Below are 22261 nucleotides of genomic sequence, written 5' to 3' on the forward strand. Positions count from 1 at the left end.
GTGCCACGTGTTAAAATGAACATGGAAAGGTTTTTCTTTTTACTTTGGTCAAGTATTCTATAAATGTTGCGCGTATACTGGCATCACACATGTGGAACCTTTTCTCCTGAACGCCTTATGTTTATAGCTGTGTGGATAATTCAGTCTCCCTAGAAATGTGTAAATAACCTGTTTTCCGTTTAGTGGTTTGGGAACCTCGTCACCATGGAATGGTGGAATGATCTTTGGTTAAACGAGGGATTTGCCAAGTTTATGGAGTTTGTGTCCGTCAGTGTGACTCATCCTGAACTGAAAGTTGTAAGTATTTACTTACTTTTAAGAGGTTGATCTGTTGTTTTATTCAGCGTTGCTGGAAAATGCTTACTGATCCTCAGTGATAGAATTCATAGACCTATTAACTCCTTGATATTTGAGATAGGAATCCGGTTCCCAAAATGGTAGTGAACTTTAAAGGTATCACAAAGGCTTATTTCCAAACCAGATCGCTTATTTTCGAATCTGTGATTGTTAGGAAGTGAAGTCTTATCCTCCTTTAATATCAAAGAAATAGAAATAATGACAGCCTATCTGTTGCATATGATTTCCTCAACCTTCAGGTTGCTCACTGAAGGATTATTAACTACAGATTGCTGTTACCTACTTGTCGAATCAACTAGGACCCCATTTGCTTTAGGTAACTATACGTTTGTTTATATATGAGCCTATATTCAGGAGTCGCAAACTGAATGCTGGAACCTTTACGTGTTTATTTTAAAAATCAGGTGTTTAACTTGTGAAAATCACATGCTAAAGTTAAAAAGAAACTTGTTTATGTAAAACCAAAAACACCTCAAGCAATCCTTTACCCTAATTTTGAGTTAAGCATATGTTAACTTCTCATTTTCATCTTTCTGTATGCATAATTTAGAGTTAGAATGTCTATATAACTGTTACACTACAGTGGATCATAAATATTTTCCCATTTCTACATACCCCTTAATAAAAATAACTGTGTATGCTATTCTATTGGGTAATACGCCCTAAGAAATCAGATTATACTTAGTTTGTTATCTGTTTTTTTTGACCACATGGTTTTAAATCTAAATTTTTTTGCTTTAAAACAAGACGATTGGAGGGGCGCCTGGGTGGCACAGCGGTTAAACGTCTGCCTTCAGCTCAGGGTGTGATCCCGGCGTTATGGGATCGAGCCCCACATCAGGCTCCTCCGCTATGAGCCTGCTTCTTCCTCTCCCACTCCCCCTGCTTGTGTTCCCTCTCTCGCTGGCTGTCTCTATCTCTGTCAAATAAAATCTTAAAAAAAAAAAAAAGACGATTGGAGATGTTGCGATCCCTACACGCTTCAGTTTCTTGTTTCGGTACTGTTTGGCTATGGGCATCATGGTTTTGTTTTGAAGAGAAAATGGTCTTCTAAAGTGATTGGTATTTAAGATGAACAAAATCTAAAATGTTCACCTAAACTTGTTTCTTGGATGCTCTTCAGCAATAGCAATTCTGTTTTATGTTGTAGATTCTCTAAATATGGAATAGCTTTGGGCCAGAAACCTGAAGTATAAACCTATTACCCCAGACCAAACATTCGTCCTTTCATGTTTATTATCTAAAATAGAAATCACATGGGTGATGTTGTCTTTGCGTCAATAGGGAGATTATTTCCTCGGCAAGTGTTTTGACGTGATGGAGCTGGATGCGTTAAATTCGTCACACCCTGTGTCCACAGCTGTGGAGAATCCTGCTCAGATTCGCGAGATGTTTGATGAGGTTTCTTATAAAAAGGTAAAAATGGATGATAAGGGTACATGTTGGACGCCAAACCCCTGAAGACTTGGGTGGAGAGATGGTAGGATTGTGGGGGTGGCTTTCCCTTCACAAGGAACAACCTGCCCCCTGCGGGCTGGAGTTAACTCTTCAAGGCCTCACTTGCACTTTGATGGGTAATCCTGAAGATGATCTTCGAGTCGGTTTTTCGTTGACTCTGTCATAAAGTGAAAGTTCATGGCCTCCAGGAACTCTGCCTTTTATTTATCATTCAACAAACGGGTCTTGATCGAGCCTCACCTTTGTACCAGGCAAACAGCCCTGTCTCCTGTAGCTTGCCTCTCAGTGCCTTTGGAAGTGGTTGGTATTGTTGAACTGCAAAATACTGCCCTTGACAATGGGTTTAAAAACAGAATTGGAAATGGTTGCGAACATTTAACGGGAGATTATATATAAAAATCGTTATCTGGCTTCTCTGGACAAGGGGAAAAAAAGGATTCTAGTCACAGAGGTCACAGGGGGCCTGTGTATTTCCCTCAGCAATGCCAGCTGGAGCTAACGTCCTAGTTCTTCCTTCGTGAGGTCAAGCTTCTGCTTTTCCAATTCTCTTTCCATTCCCAACCATTCTACTGTCTCCAACAAGGCAGATAATGTCATTTATCATTGTACTTGGCCAATTTATTTGTAATAGAACAGTATTTCTTCGATGTGTTCATCAGCTATGCAGGGGAGATAAAAACAGACATACAGAGGCTAGCTCAGTGGAACAGATAAGAGAGGCCAGAAATAGACCCACCCCTGTAGAGTCTATTTTTTGTGTGTGGGAAGGGAGCCACAGTCATGGAGGTGGAGGGGAAAAGACTCTTCACACAGGAACACAGGGTGTCGAGGCATTCTCTTGCCCCTTTCCCCCATGTTCCTCTGGCCCTCCCTGCTCCAGGCTGCCTGCCCGCCCCCATTCCTTAACCAGTACCTCTCCTTCCATTTCTTGCCGTAGCTACCTTTCCCCACTGCTGCGCCAGAGTGGCCCCGTGGAAGGCAGGAGGTGGTGCCGAGTGCTGGTTCTGCACCGCTCTCCACTGATCTGTGAATAATGGCAGCTGGCCCGTGGTGGTCAATCTCCCTGTGGGGAGACTTGGTTGCTGTTAGAAAATGGCCCCGGGAACTAAGAAGAGAACACAGTCCTGTTCAATCCCCTGCCTAGACAGGTCAGGTTTACCCATTTTCTTGAAAAAAAAAAAAAAAATTTCTGTAAACCCACTTTCTTTAATTGTGTCACAAATCACCAGACTTTGAAAACGTTACCGCAGTTGCATTTTCAAACAATTCTTCCAAAATAAGGTGTGGTGGCAAATTAGGTGCTGATTAAACTAACAACTACTTACGTTGTCTTTTCAGGGAGCTTGTATTCTGAATATGCTAAGGGATTATCTCAGTGCCGAAGCATTTAAAAGCGGTGTTGTACGTTATCTCCAGAAGTACAGCTACAAAAACACGAGAAATGAGGACCTGTGGAACAGTATGGCAAGTGTGAGTATGGTTGCGTTTATCTCTGCGTTGGAGATGGCCAAGCTTATTACCATGCTTTGTTTTGGCTTGGTTTTTTTCTACACCCCGTTAATCCCTCTGAGAAGAATCCTGAGCGTTTTCTAGAGAACCGGGAATAACATGTTTGGTTTTGGTTTTCAGATTTGCCCTGCAGATGACTCACAGAGCATGGACGGCTTTTGCTCCAGGGGTCCACATTCATCTTCAGCCTCAGTAAGTGTTTACAGCTGCCCGTGGTACCCCGAGACACATACGTTTACTCCATATTCTTTGAAGGAAACCTCTGGGCCAAACTCTGAGGTCCTTCATTCTATCACTGTGACTCCACATAAGATTGTGGTTAAACTGTAGCTGACGGGCACCCTTTTTACAGTGTCTCTTAGAAGCTGTCTATGCAAGGGAGTTGAGTAGCTTTGTTCAGCTTCGTTGTCTGGAAAGCAGCGACTTTATGACCTGTTTTTGTGGGAGACGGGGGCTGTATCAGTCCGCCCATGGGGGTCATTTCCATAGCTCTTCGTTTGTGGAGAAAACAAATAGGGGTAGTGAGCGTCCTCGAGCACTTGCTACGCACTCGACTCCCTTACTTCTCACAGTGAACCTGTGAGCGGGGTGCTTCGAGCTTCACAGATGGGAATGTGAAATCCAAAAGCATATGCTCGGTAAATTACAGAGTGGGGGTTTGAATTTCGATCGAAGTCATGTTTTTAACTGCTAAGCTGTAAAGAATTCATAATATTGGAGTCCCAAAACAACGTGAGTCTGTTTATCTGGACTCGTGGAGTATTTTCATTGGCAGTGGAGGTTGAGTCTAGAGCTTGAACTGAGTTTATTCACCATATTTTCCTTTTTGGGGGTCTTTTTGGTGTTTAGAGATAGCTTTACTCGGTCATTTCTAGATTTGTTATGTAGTGTATTTTATCCTTTTCCTGGCTCTTAAATATTCTTAAAGCTTTTTTAGTGTCAAACAATATATCCTCTTTTGAGCTTGCTGAGTGTGGACCACCTTGATGTTAGCCCTTGGGAAGTACAGGCTAGTGGCCACTTGGTCTCCGTTCTCTACCTTCATTCATGCACGTGCCTGCTGGGTGCAGCGTGCCAAGCCCAAGGGATGCCCGTAGAACCAGGCAGAGTGCCTGCTCTTCAGCCGTGACCTGCGCAGGCAGAGGAAGAGAACGGAAAGGCCAGCACTCAGCGCTCTGACGGGAACGCCACGGCAGGACACAGTGTGGGGAAGGGAGGGGAGTAGGGGCTGGTGAGCAGAGGAAGGGGTGAGGAAAAGCTTCGCAGGGGCTGTCAACAGGCAGTAGCCCTGTGAGCGCGAGCCTGGGTTCTCCATTAGCGTCGGGCGCGGGGTCACGTATCTGTTGTTTCCTGTCTGCATCAGCACTGGTGGCAGGAAGGCCTTGACGTAAAAACCATGATGAACACGTGGACGCTGCAGAAAGGCTTTCCCCTGATAACCGTCACGGTGAGAGGGAAGAACGTACACGTGAGGCAGGAGCTCTACAGGAAAGGACCCGAGGACGCCTCAGAAACTGGGTAACGTTCAGAGCGGAACACTTGGGTTGTTCCCTTGGTAACACCTGCCCTGTGCGATGAACCTTTTTTTCAGAGTGCTCTTGCCTTGACTGTTGAAGTATTTCAATTAAATCTCTGTATCCCATGAAGTCGAGTTACACGCCACCATCTTCCCAAGAGGGGAAATGTGGCTTTAAACCTTGGTTCATCTCCATAAAGCTGATAATAGATCATGATTTTAACCTTCTCCTGTTCTGTAGTTTGATGGGATGGTAGTTATTCCAGTTCCTGACTAGAAACAAGCTCTAAACTAAGCAACTGCCACCAAATGCCGATAGTGCCTGGCATTTGGGTTGGAGCTGAGGACATAAGCATTCAGGTGATGTCTGGGGCTTACGAGAGACTCGGTGGTTTGTTGGAAGTCTACGTTCCTGGAACCTGTTCATCGGCTTCAACACTTCAGAAGGACATCTCTGGAAAGGAGAGCGTGCACCTTGACTGACTCTAGATGGACAGTACTTAGGAAAAAATGATTTTGAAATAATTTCAGACTTACAGAGAAGTTGAAAGAAGAGCACAAAGAATTCTCATGCATTCTTTACCCAGATACACATACATGTTAACGCTTGACCACATTTGCTTTATTATTCTCTCTCCCTCCCTTCTCTCCTCTGTCTCTTTACATATAACCTAAAATACGTACATAAAACCTAAAATAGAACCTTTCTATGTATAATCCAAAATATCAGTTAAAAATACGCTCTTTGTCTTTTTGTATACTCTCTACATAGCATATATATATATTATTAAAGTATAATGACAAACAGTACCCTATTTCAGATACACATCATACTGATTGAATATATTTATTCATTGCAAAATACCAATGATAAGTCTTATTACCGTCTGTCACTAAAGTTATTATAATATTACTGACAGCATTCCTTATGCTGTACATTACATCCTGTGACTTATTTAAAACTGGAAATTTGCATCTTTTAATCTCCTTTACCTATTTTACCCCCCTATATCACCTCCCATAACCAACAGTTTGTTTCCTTTATTTAGGAGTCTGTTTTTAGTTTTTCAGATTACTCATGAAGACAAAATACCGTATGATTTCACCTATATCTGTAGGACTTAATTCATGAAAGCGTAGTATCCTTCAGGTCCATCTCTGTTGTCGCAAATGGGAAGATTTCATTCTTTTTTATGACTAGTACTCCATTGTGTGTGTATGTACATATGCGTATATATCCTTTTTTTATCCATTTATTAGTGGTCGCTTAGGTTGCTTCCATATCTTGCTATAAACTCTGCTGCCGTGAGCATACGGGTGCGTGTGTATCTTCTCAGATGGGGGGTTTCATTTTCTTAGAATAAATACCCAGGAGTAGAATTGCTGGATCATAGTGTAGTTCTTCTTTTAATTTTTTTTTAGCAACCTGCTTACTATTGATGATAGTGACGGCCGCAGTTCACACTCTCACCATCAGGAAAATGGAGCCTCCCATTTCCTCAGCATTCTTACCTATATTTGTTATTTGTTTTTATTACTTCATTTTCTTTTCATCATAACTGTACTCTTGAATCCCCATCACCTATTTCACCCATCCCCCCACCCACCTTCCCTCGGGTAACCATCAGTTCTCTATAGTCAAGAGTCTGTTTCTTTTTCCTGGTTTCTCTTTTTGTCCTGGTTTATTTCTTAAAATCCACATATGAGTGAGATCATATGGTATTTTTGTCTTTCTCTGTCTGATTTCGCTTAGCATTATGCTCTCCAGTTCTATCCACGTCGTTGTAAATGGCAAGACTTCATTCTTTATATATATATTCTATATATTCTATTCTACACACACACACACACACACACACACACACACCCCGCATACACATAGCATATCTTCTATATCCATTCATCTGTTGATGGACACTTGGGCTGTTTCCATAATTTGGCTCTTATAAATAATGCTGCTGTAAACATCGTGGTGCATGTATCCCTTCAAGTTAGTGTCTTCATATTCCTTGCGTGGATCCCCAGTAGTGTGATTGCTGCATCATAGGGTAGCTCTATTTTTAATGTTTTGAGGAACCTCCATACTGTTTTCCACAGTGGCCGCACCGTTTTATATTCCCACCAACAGTGCACAAGGGTTCCCCTTTCTCCACATCCTCACCAACACTTGTTTCTTGTGTTTTTGATGTTACCCATTCTGACAGGTGTGAGATGATAGCTCATTAGTTTTGATTTGCGTTTCCCTGGTAAATGATGAGCGTATTTTCGTGTGTCTGTTGGCCATCTGGATGTCTTCTTTGGAGAAATGTCTGTTCATGGCTTCTGTCCATTTTTTAAATTGGTTTCTTTTTCTTTTGCCTGTTGAGTTTGATAAGTTCTATACATTTTGGTTACTAACCCTTTATTGGAAACATCATTTGCAAATATCTCCTACCATTCCATAGGTTGTGTTTTACCTTTGTTTGTTGTTTACTGTGCAGAAGCTTTTTATTTTGATGTAGTCACAATAGTTTATTTTTGGTTTTATTTCCCTTGCCTTGGGAGACTTATCTAGAAAAATGTTGCTGTGGCCGATGTCCCGTGCTCTCATCAAGGATTTTTATGGTTTTGTGGTTCACATTTAGGTCTTTAATCCATGTTAAGTTTATTTTTGTGAATGGTGAAAGAAAGTGGTATGGTTTCATTCTTTTGCATGTAGCTGTCCAGTTTGCCAAGACTGAAGAGACTTTTCCCCATTGTATACTCATTCCTCTTTTGTCGAAGGTTAATTAAGCATGTGATCATGGGTTTATTTCTGAGTTTTGTATTCTGTTCTATTGATCTATCTGTCCTTATGCCAGTACCGCACAGTTTTAATTACTACCATTTTGTCATATAACTTAAAATCTGGTGCTGTGATACCTCCAGTTTTGTTTTTCTTTTTCATGATTGCTTTGGCTATTTGAGGTCTTTTGGGATCCCATACACATTTCAGGATTATTTGTTCGAGCTCTGTGAAAAATGCTGTGGGGGTTTTGATAGGAATTGCATCAAATATGTAGATTGCTTTGCGTGCCACAGACATTTTATAACAGTATTTGTTCTTCCATGAGCATGGAACGTCTTTTCATTTCTTTGCGTCGTCTTGAATTTCTTTCATCAGTGTTTTATAGTTTTCAGAATACAGGTCTTTCACCTGTTAAGTTTATTCCTAGATATTTTTTTGTGTCTGGTGCAATTGCAAGTAGGATTGTTTGCTTAATTACCCGTTCTGCTGTTTCATTGTTAGTGTATAGAAATGCAACAGATTTCTGTACATTGATTTTGTATCTTGCGACCTCACTAGACTCAGTTATCAGTTCTAGTAGTTCTATCAGTTCTAGGAGTCTTGAGTTTTCTATGTACGGTATTGTGTCATCTGCAAATGATAAGAATTTTATTTCTTCTTTGCCAGTTTGGATGCTTTATTTATTTATTTATTTATTTATTTTTGTTATCTGATTGCTATGGCTAGGACTTCCAGTACTAAGTTGATTGAAAGTGGTGAGAGTAGACATCCTTCTCGTTCCTGACCTTAGGGGAAAAGCTCTGTTTTTCACCATTAAGTATGTTGTTGGTTGTCGGTTTGCATATAAGGCCTTTATTATGTTGAGGTATGTTTCCTCTAGACCTACTTTGAAGAGGTTTTTTTTTTTTTTCTACCATAAGTGGATGTTTTTCTTTGTCCAATACTTTTTGGCATCTATTGAAATGCTCATATGGTTTATCCTTTCTCTTATTGATGTGATGTATCATGTTGAGTGTGTGTGTGTGTGTGTGTGTGTGTGAGAGAGAGAGAGAGAGAGAGAGAGAGAGAGAATATTGAGCCACTTTGCGTCCTAGGAATAAATCTGGCTTGACTATGGTGTAGGATTTTTTTTTTTAAGAGACTGTCGGTTTCAGTTTGCTGATACCTTGTTAAGGATTTTTGCATCTATATTCATGAGAGATACTGGCCTGTAGTTCTCTTTTTCTTATTTCCTATTGTGGCCTTTTCTTTTCCTCTTAAGATTCCTTAACATTTCTTGTAAGGCTGATTTGTGGTCATGACCTCCTTTATCTATTACTTGTACTGGGAACGTTTTATCTCTCCTTCTATTCTGAATAATAACCTTGCTGGGTAGGTTATTCTTGGTTTTAAGTTTTTCCCTTTCAGCACTTTTATTATATTCTGCCACTTCTCTCTGGTCTGCAGAGTTTCTGCTAAAGAATACGTTGATAGTCTTAGGGTTTCTCTTATACATAAATTTGTATTTCTTTTGCTGCCTTTAAGAGTTTCTCTTAAATTGTTGATATTGTAATTGTCATATGTCTCCCTGTGAATCTCTTTGGATTCTTCTTTTTTGGAAGTTTCTCTGCTTTTTTGGGCTGGGATGTTTATTTCCTTTTCCGGGTTAGTGAAATTTTCAATCATTATTTTTTTAAAATAATTTTTTATTATGTTAGTCACCATACAGTACATCCTTAGTTTTTGATGTAATGCTCCATGATTTATTATTTGCATATAACACCCAGTGCACCATGCAATATGTGCCCTCCTTAATACCCATCACCGGCCTATCCCAATCCCCCACCCCCCTCCCGTCTGAAGCCCTCAGTTTGTTTCCCAGAGTCCACAGTCTCTCATGGTTCATTCCCCCTTCTGTTTACCCCCCCTTCATTCTTCCCTTCCTTCTCCTACCGATCTCCCTATTTCTTATGTTCCATAAATGAGTGAAACCATATGATAATTGTCTTTCTCTGCTTGACTTATTTCACTTAGCGTAATCTCCTCCAGTCCCGTGCATGTTGCTGCAAATGTTGGGTAATCGTTACTTCTGATGGCTGAGTAATATTCCATTGTATATATGGACCACATCTTCTTAATCCAGTCATCTGTTGAAGGGCATCTCGGCTCCTTCCACCATTTAGCTGTTGTGAACAATGCTGCTATGAACATTGGGGTGCATATTGCCCTTCTCTTCACTATGTCTGTATCTTTGGGGTAAATACCCAGTAGTGCAATTCCTGGATCATAGGGTAGCTCAATTTTTAACTTTTTAAGGGACCTCCACACTGTTTTCCAGAGTGGCTGTACCAACTTGCATTCCCACCAACAGGGTAAGAGGGATCCCCTTTCTCCACATCCTCTCCAACATTTGTTGTTTCCTGCCTTGTCAATTTTTGCCATTTTAACTGGCGTAAGGTGGTATCTCAGGGTGGTTTTGATTTGAATTTCCCTGATGGCTAACGATTTTGAACATTTTTTTTCATGTGTCTGTTAGCCGTTTGTATGTCTTCATTGGAAAAGTGTTCATATCTTCTGCCCATTTTTTTATTTGTTTCTTGTGTATATTGAGTTTGAGACGTTCTTTGTAGATCTTGGATACCAGTCTTTTATCTGTAGTGTCATTTGCAAATATCTTCTCCCATTCTGTGGGCTGCCTCAGTTTTTTTGACTGTTTCCTTGGCTGTGCAGAAGCTTTTTATCTTGATGAAGTCCCACAGGTTCATTTTATCTTTTGTTTCTCTTGCCTGTGGAGATGTGTCATGAAAAAGGTTGCCGTGGCTGATGTCGTAGAGGTTGCTGCCTATGTTCTCCAGGATTTTGACGGATTCCTGTCTCACATCGAGGTCTTTCATCCATTTGGAGTTTATCTTTGTGTATGGTGTGCGAGAGTGTTCAAGTTTCGTTCTTTTGCATATAGCTGTCCAATTTTCCTAGCACCATTTACTGAAGAGACTGTCTTTTTCCCACCGGATGTTTTTTCCTGCTTTATCAAAGATTAGTTGCCCAAAGAACCGAGGGTCCATTTCTGGGTTCTCTATCTTCCGATCCATGAGCATGGAATATCTTTCCATCTTTTTATGTCTTCCTCAATGTCTTTCAAGAGTGATTTATAGTTTCTAGAATATAGATCCTTTACCTCTCTGGTTAAGTTAATTCCAAGGTAACGTATGGTTTTTGGTGCTATTGTAAATGGGATGGATTCCCTAATTTCTCTTTCTTTGGTCTCGTTATTCGTGTATAGAAATGCAACTGATTTCTGAGCATTGATTTTGTATCCCGCCACGTTACTGAATTGCTCTATAACTTCTAATAGTTTGGGAGTGGCTTCTTTTGGGTTTTCCATATAGAGTATCATGTCATCTGCGAAGAGAGACATTTTGACTTCTTCTTTGCCAATTTGAATACCTTTTATCCCTTTTTGTTGTCTGTTTGCTGTTGCAAGGACTTCTAGTACTATGTTGAATAATAGTGGCGAGAGTGGGCATCCTTGTCGAGTTCCTGATCTTAAGGGAAAGGGTTCCAGCTTTTCCCCATTGAGAATAATATTTGCAGTAGGCTTTTCATAGATAGCTTTTATGAGATTGAGAAATGTACCTTCTATTCCTACACTCTGAAGGGTTTTAATCAGGAAAGGATGCTGTATTTTGTCAAATGCTTTTTCGGCATCGATTGAGAGGATCATATGGTTCCTGAGTCTTTTCTTGTTGATATGATGTATCACGCTGATTGATTTGCGAATATTGAACCACGCTTGCATCCCAGGTATGAATCCCACTTGATCGTGATGGATAATCCTTTTAATGTACTGTTGGATTCTATTAGCCAGGATCTTGCTGAGGATTTTGGCGTCCATATTCATTAGGGAAATTGGTCTGTAATTCTCCTTTTTGAGGGGGTCTTTGCCTAGTTTGGGGATCAAGGTAATATTGGCCTCATAGAATGAGTTTGGTAGCTTTCCTTCTGTTTCTATTTTTTGAAATAGCTTTAGGAGAATAGGTATTATTTCTTCTTTGAATGTTTGGTAGAATTCCCCAGGAAAACCATCCGGGCCTGGAGTTTTGTTATTTGGAAGGTTGTTTATCACTGACTCAATGTCTTCATAATTAATTGGCCTGTTTAAAAAATCAATTTCTTCGTGTTTCAGTGTTGGTAGTTTATAGGTTTCCAGGAAGTCCTCCATCTCTTCCAGATTTCTTAATTTATTGGCATAAAGCTGTTGATAAAAGTTTCTAATGATCCTTCCTATTTCATTGGTGTTGGTTGTGACTTCTCCTTTTTCATTCATAATTTTATTAATTTGGTTCCTTTCTCTATTCTTTTGGATAAGACTTGCCAGTGGTCTGTCAGTTTTATTGATTCTCTCAAAGAACCAGCTTCTAGTCCTGTTGATCTGCTCTACTGTACGTCTGGTTTCTGATTGATTGATTTCAGCTCTAATTTTGGTCAACTGCTTCCTCGTGGGTGGATTAGGCCTGTCCCTCTGTTGCTGTTCCAGCTTCTTGAGGTGAGAATATAAAAACTGCATTTTAGATTTTTCTGTTTTTTTGAGCGAGGCTTGGATGGCTATGTATTTCCCCCTTAGGACTGCCCTTGCAGTATCCCATAGGTTTTGGACTGTTGTATTTTCATTCTCATTGTTCTCCAGAAATTGTTTAAACTGATTTTTAATTTCCTGGTTTACCCAATTGTTCTTGAGTAGGATGGTTCTTAGTTTCCAAGTGTTTGAGTTTCTTCCAAATTTTTCCTTGTGATTGAGTTTCAGTTTCAAAACATTGTGGTCTGAGAATATGCAGGGAATAATTTCAGTCTTTTGGTATAGGTTGAGGCCTGTTTTGTGACCCCGTATATTGTCTACTCTGGAGAACATTCCATGTGCATTTGAAAAGAATGAGTATTCTGTTGTTCTGGGTGCAGTGTTTTGTATATATCTATGAGGTCCATCTGGTCCTCAAAAATCATTCAAAGATGTCATTCAAAGATCTTGTTTCTTTGTTGATTTTCTGCTTAGGTGATCTGTCTATTGCTAAGAGTGGAATGTTGAGGTCCCCTACTATTAATGTATTATTATCTATATGTCTCTTTATTCTGGTTAAGAGTTGGCTTGTGTATCTAGCTGCGCCCCTGTTGGGGGGCATAGCTATTTATAATTGTCATATCCACTTGTTGGATACATCCTTTAAGAATAATATAGTGTCCTTCTGTATCTCTCACTACAGTCATTAGTTTAAAATTTAATCTGTCTGATATGAGAACTGCTACCCCAGCTTTCTTTTGAGGCCAGTCTTCAACCCTGTGGCATTTATGGGAGCATTTAGGCCATTCACATTGAGAGTGATTATTGAGAGAGATGATTTTAATGATGTCATGTTGCCTGTGAAGTCTTTGTTTCTATAGATTGTAAATTTCTGTTCTGTATCACTCTTGGGACCTTTTAACTTTTATAGAACCCCCCTAAATATCTCACGTAGGGCTGCTTTGGTGCTTACAAATTCCTTCAGTTTCTGCTGATCCTGGAAGGCCCTTATCTCTCCATCAATTCTGAATGTCAGCCTTGCTGGATAAAGGATCCTTGGCTGCATGTTCTTCTCAGATAGAGCTTTGAAAATACCCTGCCAACCCTTCCTAGCCTGCCAGGTCTCTGTAGACAGGTCTGACGTTAATCTGATATTTTTCCATCTGTACGTGAGTATTTTCTTCCCCTGGCCACTTTCAATACTGTATCCTTGGATCTAATATTTGCAAATTGCACTATGACGTGACGTGGTGTAGGTCTGTTGTCACTGACCTTGGAAGGGGTCCTCTCTGCCTTTTGGACATGAATGCTTGTTTCCTTTGCCAGATTAGGGAAGTTCTCAGCTACAATTTGTTCAAATATCTCTTCTAGACCTCTCTCTTTCTCCACTCCGGGATGCCAATGATTCTGACATTGGAACATTTCATTGAGTCAGTAATCTCCCATAATCTACATTCTTGAGATTGGATTTTTTGAGCCAAGTTTCCGTTTTTACTTTCTCTTCTACCATCCCATCCTCTGATTCACTAATTCGTTCTTCTGCCTCATTCACCCTGGCCGTCAGAGCGTCTAGTTTAGACTGCATTTGATTCATAGCATTTTTAATTTCTGCCAGATTCGCTCTCATTTCTGCCCTTAGAGATTCTATATTCTCGTTGATATTTTCGTTAATAGTTTTTTCAAGCCTACACATCATCTTTACCATTGTTACTCTGAACTCCATTTCTGACAATTTGGTTATATCCATATCCATCAGTTCTGTGGCAGAGGCCACAGACTCATTATCTTTTCTTTGCTGGGGGGGATTTCTCCTCCTCCTTATTCTGATGAGGAGAGGTTGCGGGGATGCCCAGAGCCCAAATTATTGACCAGGACCCAGGCAGTGTGCACTTGGTTTATAGGGACCTGAGGGATGTGGGCTTCTTGATTTTTCAGCCTGCCTTCTGGGGGAGGGCCCTGCCGCACCCATACACAGGTAACGCTGTTTGGGTAGAGTTGCCCTGTCCCTTGCGAGGGGGATGGGGATGGGCGCAATGTGAGCTGGTATTTCCAGGCTTTTGTTCTCTGGCGGCTTTCCCTGGCGGTTTGCTGTGGCTCTTCGGAGAGTCAGAGCAGCAGTGGCCATATCCTAGCCTCTGTCTCAGAACAGAAAGATCGCAGTCTGCTCTCCACTGAGCTCTCCTGGCCACTTTAACTCTGTTTCCGTCGGTGCTGCTAAAAACCCCACAGCATCCCAGTTGTGCGCCCCACAGCCTGTGTCCCAGCCCTCACTTCCAGGGCCGGCATGTCTCTGTCCTTTGTGTTTCTAACACCGCCAGCCGCCCCAGTTCCCGCACACACTCTTGAGCTCCCTGTTTCAGTGTGGTTTGCCCGCGCTCCAGAGCGCCAGTTTTTAGTCTGGTCACACGCGCGCGCTCCTGAGCTCTCAGTTTCGGTCTAGTTCGAGTGTGCGCTCTGGAGCTCCGGTTTTCAGTTTGGACACACACGCTCCTGAGCTCCTGGTTTTAGTCCGGTTCCAGTGAGTGCTTCGAAGCTCCGGTTTTCGGACTGGTCGCGTGCGTTCCCCGGCTCACGGTCTCAGTCTGCTCTCTCGCGGGTGCCGGTCCGCCCGCTCCCCCGTGCAGGTGGCTACCGCTTCCCGGCGCCCGAACGCGGCGGCTCCCTCCCCCTTCCGTTTATCTTCTGATATCTGCGTGCGGTTTCACAGCTCCCTGCTTCGTACCTCAATACTCAGCGCTGGAGATGTTCATTTGTAGAGATCCAGATGTATCTTCCTGCGTCTCAGGCTGATTCCGTGGGTGTTCAGGATGGTTCTCCGTCCCAGCTCCGGGATCCGGGCTTTTTTCAACCTGGGTCTCCTCTGAAATGTGTTAGTGGCCAGGGCGAGATGAATTGCTACATCCTCCTAAACTCTGGCCAGAAGATTCTCCTTGTAAACGCATCCATGGTATTATACGTTCTTTCATGCATGTGCCCTATTTCTTCTTGTGTCTAATTCTCTATTGGACTGTGCACCACTCAAGAATCAGGAGTTTTTTCATCTTTATATCTCCAAGGCCTCGGAGCGATAGGCAGCCCTTGGCTCAGGAAATGCTTAGCCCCATGCTTCCGGCTTCTGTAGTCAACCATTATTTCTTTAAATAAGTTTTCTGCCCCTTTCTTCCCTCTTCTCCTTATGGGAGCACTATAATGTGAATGTTTGTCACTTGATGTTGTACCAGAGGTCCCTTATATACTGTTCTCCTTTTTGTTTTCTACTTGCTATTCTGATGGGGTGATTTCCACTATTCTATCTTCTAGATTATTGATCTGTTCTCTATCATCTAATCTGCTGCTGATGGCTTATATTGTATTTTTCTTAAATTGTTATTCAGCTCTGTGACTTCTATTTGGTACTTAAATTTTCTAACTCTTCAAGTTCTCACTGTATTCTTCCATTCTTCTTAGTTCAGTGAATATGACCATTATTTTGAACTCTATCAGTTAAATTACTTACCTATTTCATTACTGTTTTATTTTTCTGGGATTTGTTTCACTTTCTTTTGTTTGGAATATAATCCTTGGTGTCCTTAGTTTGTTGACTTCATATGTCTGTTTCTGTGAGTTAGTGTAACCTGTGTAGGTTGCATGTGCCTAGTGGCTTTGGCTGTACAGCTGAAGATGGAGTGGGATGAGGGGAAGTTTCCCGGGGCAAAATGCGCCAAGGCTGTCCTGGTGAGATGGCTGGAGCTGGAGGGGGTATGGGCCCAGGGTTCCCAAATACTCTGTGCTGGAGCTGCCCTGGTGAGACGGCTAGAGCTGGAGCGTACATGGGCTGGGGAGTTCTGAGTCACTCCCTGGGCCACCCTGGAGAAACAGCTGGCTGTGGAGGAGATGCTGCCCTGGTAGGCTGTCTAGAGCTGGAGTGGGAACAGGTGCAGTCCATAGGGTCCCGGGTTGTCCTGCACCAAGGCTACCATGGAGGGATGGCTGGGCCTTGACTGGGTATAAGCCAGGAGGGTCCTGGAGTGCACTGCTGAGGCCACCCTGGCAGGTCGACTGGAGCTGGTGTGGGCTTGGGGCCTTGGACCAACTGGGGTGGCCCTACGCAGCTGGCTAGAGTGACTGAACCTTGCTCCTGTGCACAATATCATGGTGGAGGGGGAATGTAAACAATGATGCTTACCAGTGCCTGGGACTGCAGAGAGAGTTCTAGCGGTTTGCCCACTAGAGTTAGTGGATTTCCTTCACGTATAATCTAGTTATCCTTTACATTGCTCTTTATTCATCTCGTCCCAGGGTGGGCAAGTCTGTGTGGGGCCTTGAGTAATATGCCTCCCCCAGTGCGTTGGGATGGGATCCCTGTCTCTGCCTTCTCTGTGTGGTCCCTCTCGTTTGTCGTCCAGAAGCTAGTCAGTCAGCCCTCAGTTCTTTCCCAGGAGGAACTGCTCTGTATGTAGGTATAGATTTGCTGTACCCACTGGGGGTGGGGGTGAGTTTGATGTCCTCCTGTGCTTCCCTCCTGGATCCACAGTAGCAGGTTTTTTTTTTTTTTTAACTGCAAGTAAGTTGGAAACATGATGTCCGGTTCCCTGAAATACTTCAGTGTGGTGTTTTGGGGAAAAAAACAAGAACGTTCACTTTTGTAAGCACGGTATAATTATCAAAGTTATAAAATGAAATTGGTCTAATGCTTTGACCTATAAACCTGATGTACTCTTCCAGGTTTCCTAATACTATCTTTATAGCAGAAGAAGAAAAATCCTGGCTCAGGATTCCGTGTAGGCTCACAGTGTATCGTCATACATGTTCAGTCGTATTTTTTTCTTCTTTTCCTGAGACAGTTCCTCAACTTTTTTCTTTCTTGCCCTTGGCATTTTTGAAGAGCACAGTCCAATGTTTTAATAGAATGTCCTCCAGTTTTTGTCTTCTGCTGTTTCTTCATGATGAGATCTAGCTTGTGTATCATTGACCGGAATTCCACTGAAGCGATATTGTATTCTTAATAAATGATGTAGGAGTCCTATGGTGGCAATTTGTGCCGATTACAGTGGTCAAGTCTGTAAGGTAGGACCTCTGAGCTCCAATCAGCCATCTCTGCAGAGGATGCCAGGGTTCGCTGGAGCCCAAATTCCCAGCTCTACTGAAGAAGTCCGAGAAGAATGAATAGTGCTTGGGCCGACACCCCTTGCAAAGCTGGAAAACAAGCTGGTGACATCTTGACCTCTTGTCTATAGTAGTTTTCATCCCATCTTTTAAACTAGGCCTTGTCCGGCATATGATAGATGATTAATAACTGTTTGTTGAATTGAATCAACAAATAATCTGTCCTTTCTTTAAGGTACCTGTGGCATGTTCCATTGACCTTCATTACCAGCAAATCAGACTCCATCCAAAGATTTTTGCTGAAGACAAAAACAGGTAATTTACCATAGAAATAACTAGGTTAAGTCAAGAAGAAACTGGAAATGCATAAGACTTAGTTGCAAAGTTTTACTGTTTATGGGGGTTAAAACAGAAGGATCAGGTCAACCTTTATATTCAGCAAATTGTTGCCTTTCAATTTCTAGTGAAGATAGACGTTTCAAAATATTCTCTGGTGGCAAAAAAGAAAGCCAGTGTCTTGCCAGGTAGAGATTAAAGCAGTTGAGTTATACAATGCTAAGAAGGAGGGATTACTAGTGAAAATTCCCTCTTCCTTTGTTGCCACTGCTGGATCATATCCTATGCGTAGCCTGAAACATGGCTGGATTCTTCTCCTCAATCTGTTAATCTCAAAAAATGGGTGTCTAAAGCTAGTGCTGGCTTTTGCCTATTGGAATGGACTTTTCTTGTTTCTAAAAGAAATGTGTTCAATATGAAACTCATTTCAGTATTAAAATTGTTCAATATTAAACTTGCCTTTAGTTTCTTTGTCCAGGCTCTGCTCAGAAAAGCTTTCATCAGTGAAGAGAGAAAATGAAGCTGTGATTTATTTTATTTGCCCTAGATGTGCTCATCCTCCCAGAAGAGGTAGAATGGATCAAATTTAATGTCGGAATGAACGGCTATTACATTGTGCATTACGAGGATGACGGATGGGATTCTTTGACTGGCCTTTTAACAGTAGCACACACGACAATCAGCAGCAACGATCGGGCCAGTCTCATCAACAATGCATTTCAGCTCGTCAGGTAACACAGACTCCTCAAGGTCTTGGTTTATTTCTGAAAGCGGCTGTCAGCATTCAAATGCTTGATTTCTAAAGATGAAAATGATCGCTTGCTAGTAAGAAGCTGGACGGTGTTTTCCACTAAGTTCTTCTTAAATTCCAAGGTTGCTTTTAGTCTTAGGATTAACCACATGTCTGCGCCTACAGAGTAAGCTAACGCAAGTAATCTGTATTTTCATCTTGCTAACAACTTAGATCGGACTGATAGAAAAGTATAGAAAACCAGGAGACCAACCTCGGGGAGCAGACCGTTGTGCGTAAAGCCTCGTCCTGTAGCTTTCCTGACCGTGCTGGCGCTCAGGAGGGGTCTGCCCTGCTGGGTCTTTCACATTGTTTTGAAGCCTTCTTAGGAGACCACGTGGCTCGGTACCGAGTCGTTGGCAATTTTGTCTCTTGGGTTAAGGGATTTCTATCCCCCCACTGCTCAAACTGGATGCCTGAGTTTCGTGCAAGCTTTAGGGAATAGAGCTCCTAAAATGTGGCCCAGCCACATCATGATTGAGTTGTTGAGGACAGGGTTCACTCTGATTTTTGCCTTTTGACAACGGTTTTTAAGGAAATGGTTCCTAAGCCTGAAACTCAAACTTCTTCAGTATTTAGGCAGAGCTGCAGTTTCCAGGGGAGTCACCCAGGTGGGAAGAAACGATTCTATAATTCTCATTTCCTATGTCCCTTTGCTCTAAATGTTGAGTTCTTCATTTGCTGGACCTCTCAGGGTGGCGAAGAGCAATGGGGGATAAAGACAGAAGTGCTTTATCAAGCTGTTTCTGCCTCCCTGGGACTATTTCCCCCCGTAATATTGTTGCTTAAATCTTGGAGGGTTTTGTACTTAACACGTACCCTGCCACTGAGACTTTGAACACCTGCCCTCCATAACGAAGGCTTTTTATCTATATTCACTTTCTTTCTGAAATGGAGACAAGAATGTGTTTAATCCAGACACTCAGCCTTTGACCGAGCGGCAGTCTCTCTGACCAAGATTACTGGTTTTGATAAAAATCGCCATCTTACTCTAGCTGTTGAGCACCCAATCTGTGGTTTCTTAGAGGGACAGACGCTGACCTGTCTCCATTTTGTCTTCACCACGAGTTAGGATTGGCTCCATTATTATTCAAGAAACTTCCTCCACAGTGGTAAATAAGCCAGTGTTATGTGTGAAAGAAAAGATACTTATATAAAGATCACTGTTAATAAGGGGGGATTTATTACCTGACTGAATGTTTTACTGGAAGATTAAAATATCTTTTGAAACAGAAAGTTGATTTCCTGGTTTTTGTTTAAACTACTAACCATGGTGTCTCTTGACCAGCAATGGAAAGCTGTCAATTGAAAAAGCCTTGGATTTAACCCTGTACTTGAAACGTGAAACTGAAATCATGCCGGTGTTCCAAGGTTTGAATGAGCTGATACCTATGTATAAGTTGATGGAGAAAAGAGATATGAATGAAGTGGAAAATCAATTCAAGGTAGAAGCCTTCAATGAAGTGAATAGTTACATGCTGGTTTGCTTCTGTGCGGGTGTGGGAAGGCGTCCTCACCATTGTGTATGTATGTATGTCTTCATATATGTTGAAGAAAATTACATCAAATTTAACTCAGTATTGGGATTAAATAGCAAAGATTTGGGTTTCATTCTGACACAAAAAAGACACAGCAGCGTACGAATCTGTACTTAAATTTTACGGATTTGTTTTTCCCTTCTTTTTGCAAATCCTTTATTTCATTTTACTGCTGTCTTTTGATGGTTACTATTTAATTTCTATATTTTATTCAAGTTAACATATAGTGTATTATTATTTTCAGGGGTAGAATTTTGTGATTCATCGGTTGCATATAACACCCAGTGCTCATTGCATTACGTGTCCTCCTTAATGTCTGTCACCCAGTTACCCCATCCTCTGGCCCCCCTCCCCTCTAGAAATCCTCATTTTGTTCCCTATAGTTGAGTCTCTTATGATTTGCCTCCCTCTCTGTTTTTATCTTATTTTTCCTTCTCTTCCCATGGGCTCATCTGTTTTGTTTCTTAAATTCCACATGAGTGAAATCATACGGTATTTGCTTTCTTTGACTGACTTATTCCGCTTAGCGTAATACCCTCTAGTTCCATCCACATCACTGCAAACTGCAAGAGGTCATTCTTTTTCATGGCTGAATAATATTCCATTATAAATATACACCATACCGTCTTTATCCATTCATCTGTCAATGGATATCTGGACTCTTTCCATAGTTTGGCTGTTGTGGACATTGCTGCTATAAACATTGGGGTGCAGGTGCCCCTTCAGATTACTACATTTGTACCCTTTGGATAAGTAACCAGTAGTGCAATTGCTGGGTCTTAGGGTAGTTCTATTTTCAACTTCTTAAGAACCTCCATACCATTTTCCATGGTGGCTGCACCAGTTTGCATTCCCACCAACAGTGCAGGAGGGCTCCCCTTTCTCCATATCCTCGCCAACACCTGTTGTTTCCTGAGTTGTTAATTTTAGCCATTCTGACCAGTGTGAGGTGGTATCTTGTTTTGATGGTTACCCTTAAGATACTCCACGACTCAGGTACTTGAGGAAGAGGCACAAAATTGTTATTTTTGGCAAATGTTATGAAGTCCTGTTGTATAATTTGCTCTTAAAATTTAGTCGTGTAAACTTAGTTGGCTTCAAAAGTGGCAGTTCATTGTGATTTTTAAATAGATGAAGGTATATTTATAAAAGATTGTGATGCAAATAGTAAAATCATTGTTTTTGACCCCTTTCATAATTAAATATGAACAGAATTTCGTGGTTTTAAAAATAAGAGTTGGATAAAGCTTTAAAAATCGATCCCCGTCGCCTGAGGGTATATCGGCTCATCTCAAAACACAAGGCGGCTGGGGACAGTACTGGTGACGTGTGTAACTTTCCGCAGGCCTTTCTCATCAGGCTGCTGAGCGACCTCATTGACAATCAGACGTGGACGGACGAGGGCTCAGTCTCCCAGCGAATGCTGCGCAGTCAGCTGCTGCTGCTCGCCTGTGTGCGCAAATATCAGCCCTGCGTGCAGAGGGCGGAAGCCTATTTCAGAGAGTGGAAGGACGCCGATGGGAATCTGAGGTCTGTGCTTACCGAACAACCAGTTAGTTCGTATAAAGGATATATTTTCTGTTTTTCTTTTATTTTTATAATAATTTTTTATTATGTTAGTCACCATACAGTACATCCTTAGTTTTTGATGTAATGCTCCATGATTCATTATTTGCGTATGACACCCAGTGCTCCATGCAATACGTGCCCTCCTTAATACCCATCTCCGGCCTATCCCAGTCCTCTGCTCCCCTCCCCTCTGAAGCCCTCAGTTTGTTTCTTAGAGTCCACAGTCTCTCATGGTTCATTCCCCCTTCTGTTTACCCCCCTTCATTCTTCCCTTCCTTCTCCTACAGATCTTCCTGCTATTTCTTATGTTCCATAAATGAGTGAAACCATATGATAATTGTCTTTCTCTGCTTGACTTATTTCACTTAGCGTAATCTCCTCCAGTCTCATGCATGTTGCTGTAAATGTTGGGTAATCGTTCTTTCTGATGGCTGAGTAATATTCCATTGTATATATGGACCACATCTTCTTAATCCAGTCATCTGTTGAAGGGCATCTCGGCTCCTTTCACAATTTAGCTATTGTGGACAATGCTGCTATGAACATTGGGGTGCATATTGCCCTTCTCTTCACTATGTCTGTATCTTTGGGGTAAATACCCAGTAGTGCAATTCCTGGATCATAGGGTAGCTCAAATTTTAACTTTTTAAGGGACTCCACACTGTTTTCCAGAGTGGCTGTACCAACTTGCATTCCCACCAACAGTGTAAGAGGGATCCCCTTTCTCCACATCCTCTCCAACATTTGTTATTTCTTGCCTTGTCAATTTTTGCCATTCTAACTGGTGTAAGGTGGTATCTTA

The 22261-nt window shown here is 41.8% G+C and overlaps 1 protein-coding gene across 2 annotated transcripts in view; it reads left to right on the plus strand.

Moving 5' to 3' along the window:
- The window catches only part of ERAP1 (endoplasmic reticulum aminopeptidase 1), a 45475-nt gene that overhangs the window by 14746 nt on the left and 8468 nt on the right, over positions 1–22261 (plus strand). For both annotated transcript variants that reach the window (XM_040622052.1, XM_040622051.1), the window contains exons 7-15: positions 184–297; positions 1642–1773; positions 3154–3285; positions 3445–3516; positions 4688–4842; positions 17462–17541; positions 18110–18293; positions 19641–19797; positions 21236–21420. In XM_040622052.1, the coding sequence (XP_040477986.1) occupies positions 184–297; positions 1642–1773; positions 3154–3285; positions 3445–3516; positions 4688–4842; positions 17462–17541; positions 18110–18293; positions 19641–19797; positions 21236–21420 (1211 nt within the window). The remainder of the gene's footprint in view (positions 1–183; positions 298–1641; positions 1774–3153; positions 3286–3444; positions 3517–4687; positions 4843–17461; positions 17542–18109; positions 18294–19640; positions 19798–21235; positions 21421–22261) is intronic.

This window comes from Ursus maritimus, unplaced genomic scaffold, assembly GCF_017311325.1.
Source record: "Ursus maritimus isolate PB19 unplaced genomic scaffold, ASM1731132v1 scaffold_5, whole genome shotgun sequence".
Lineage (NCBI taxonomy): Eukaryota > Metazoa > Chordata > Mammalia > Carnivora > Ursidae > Ursus > Ursus maritimus.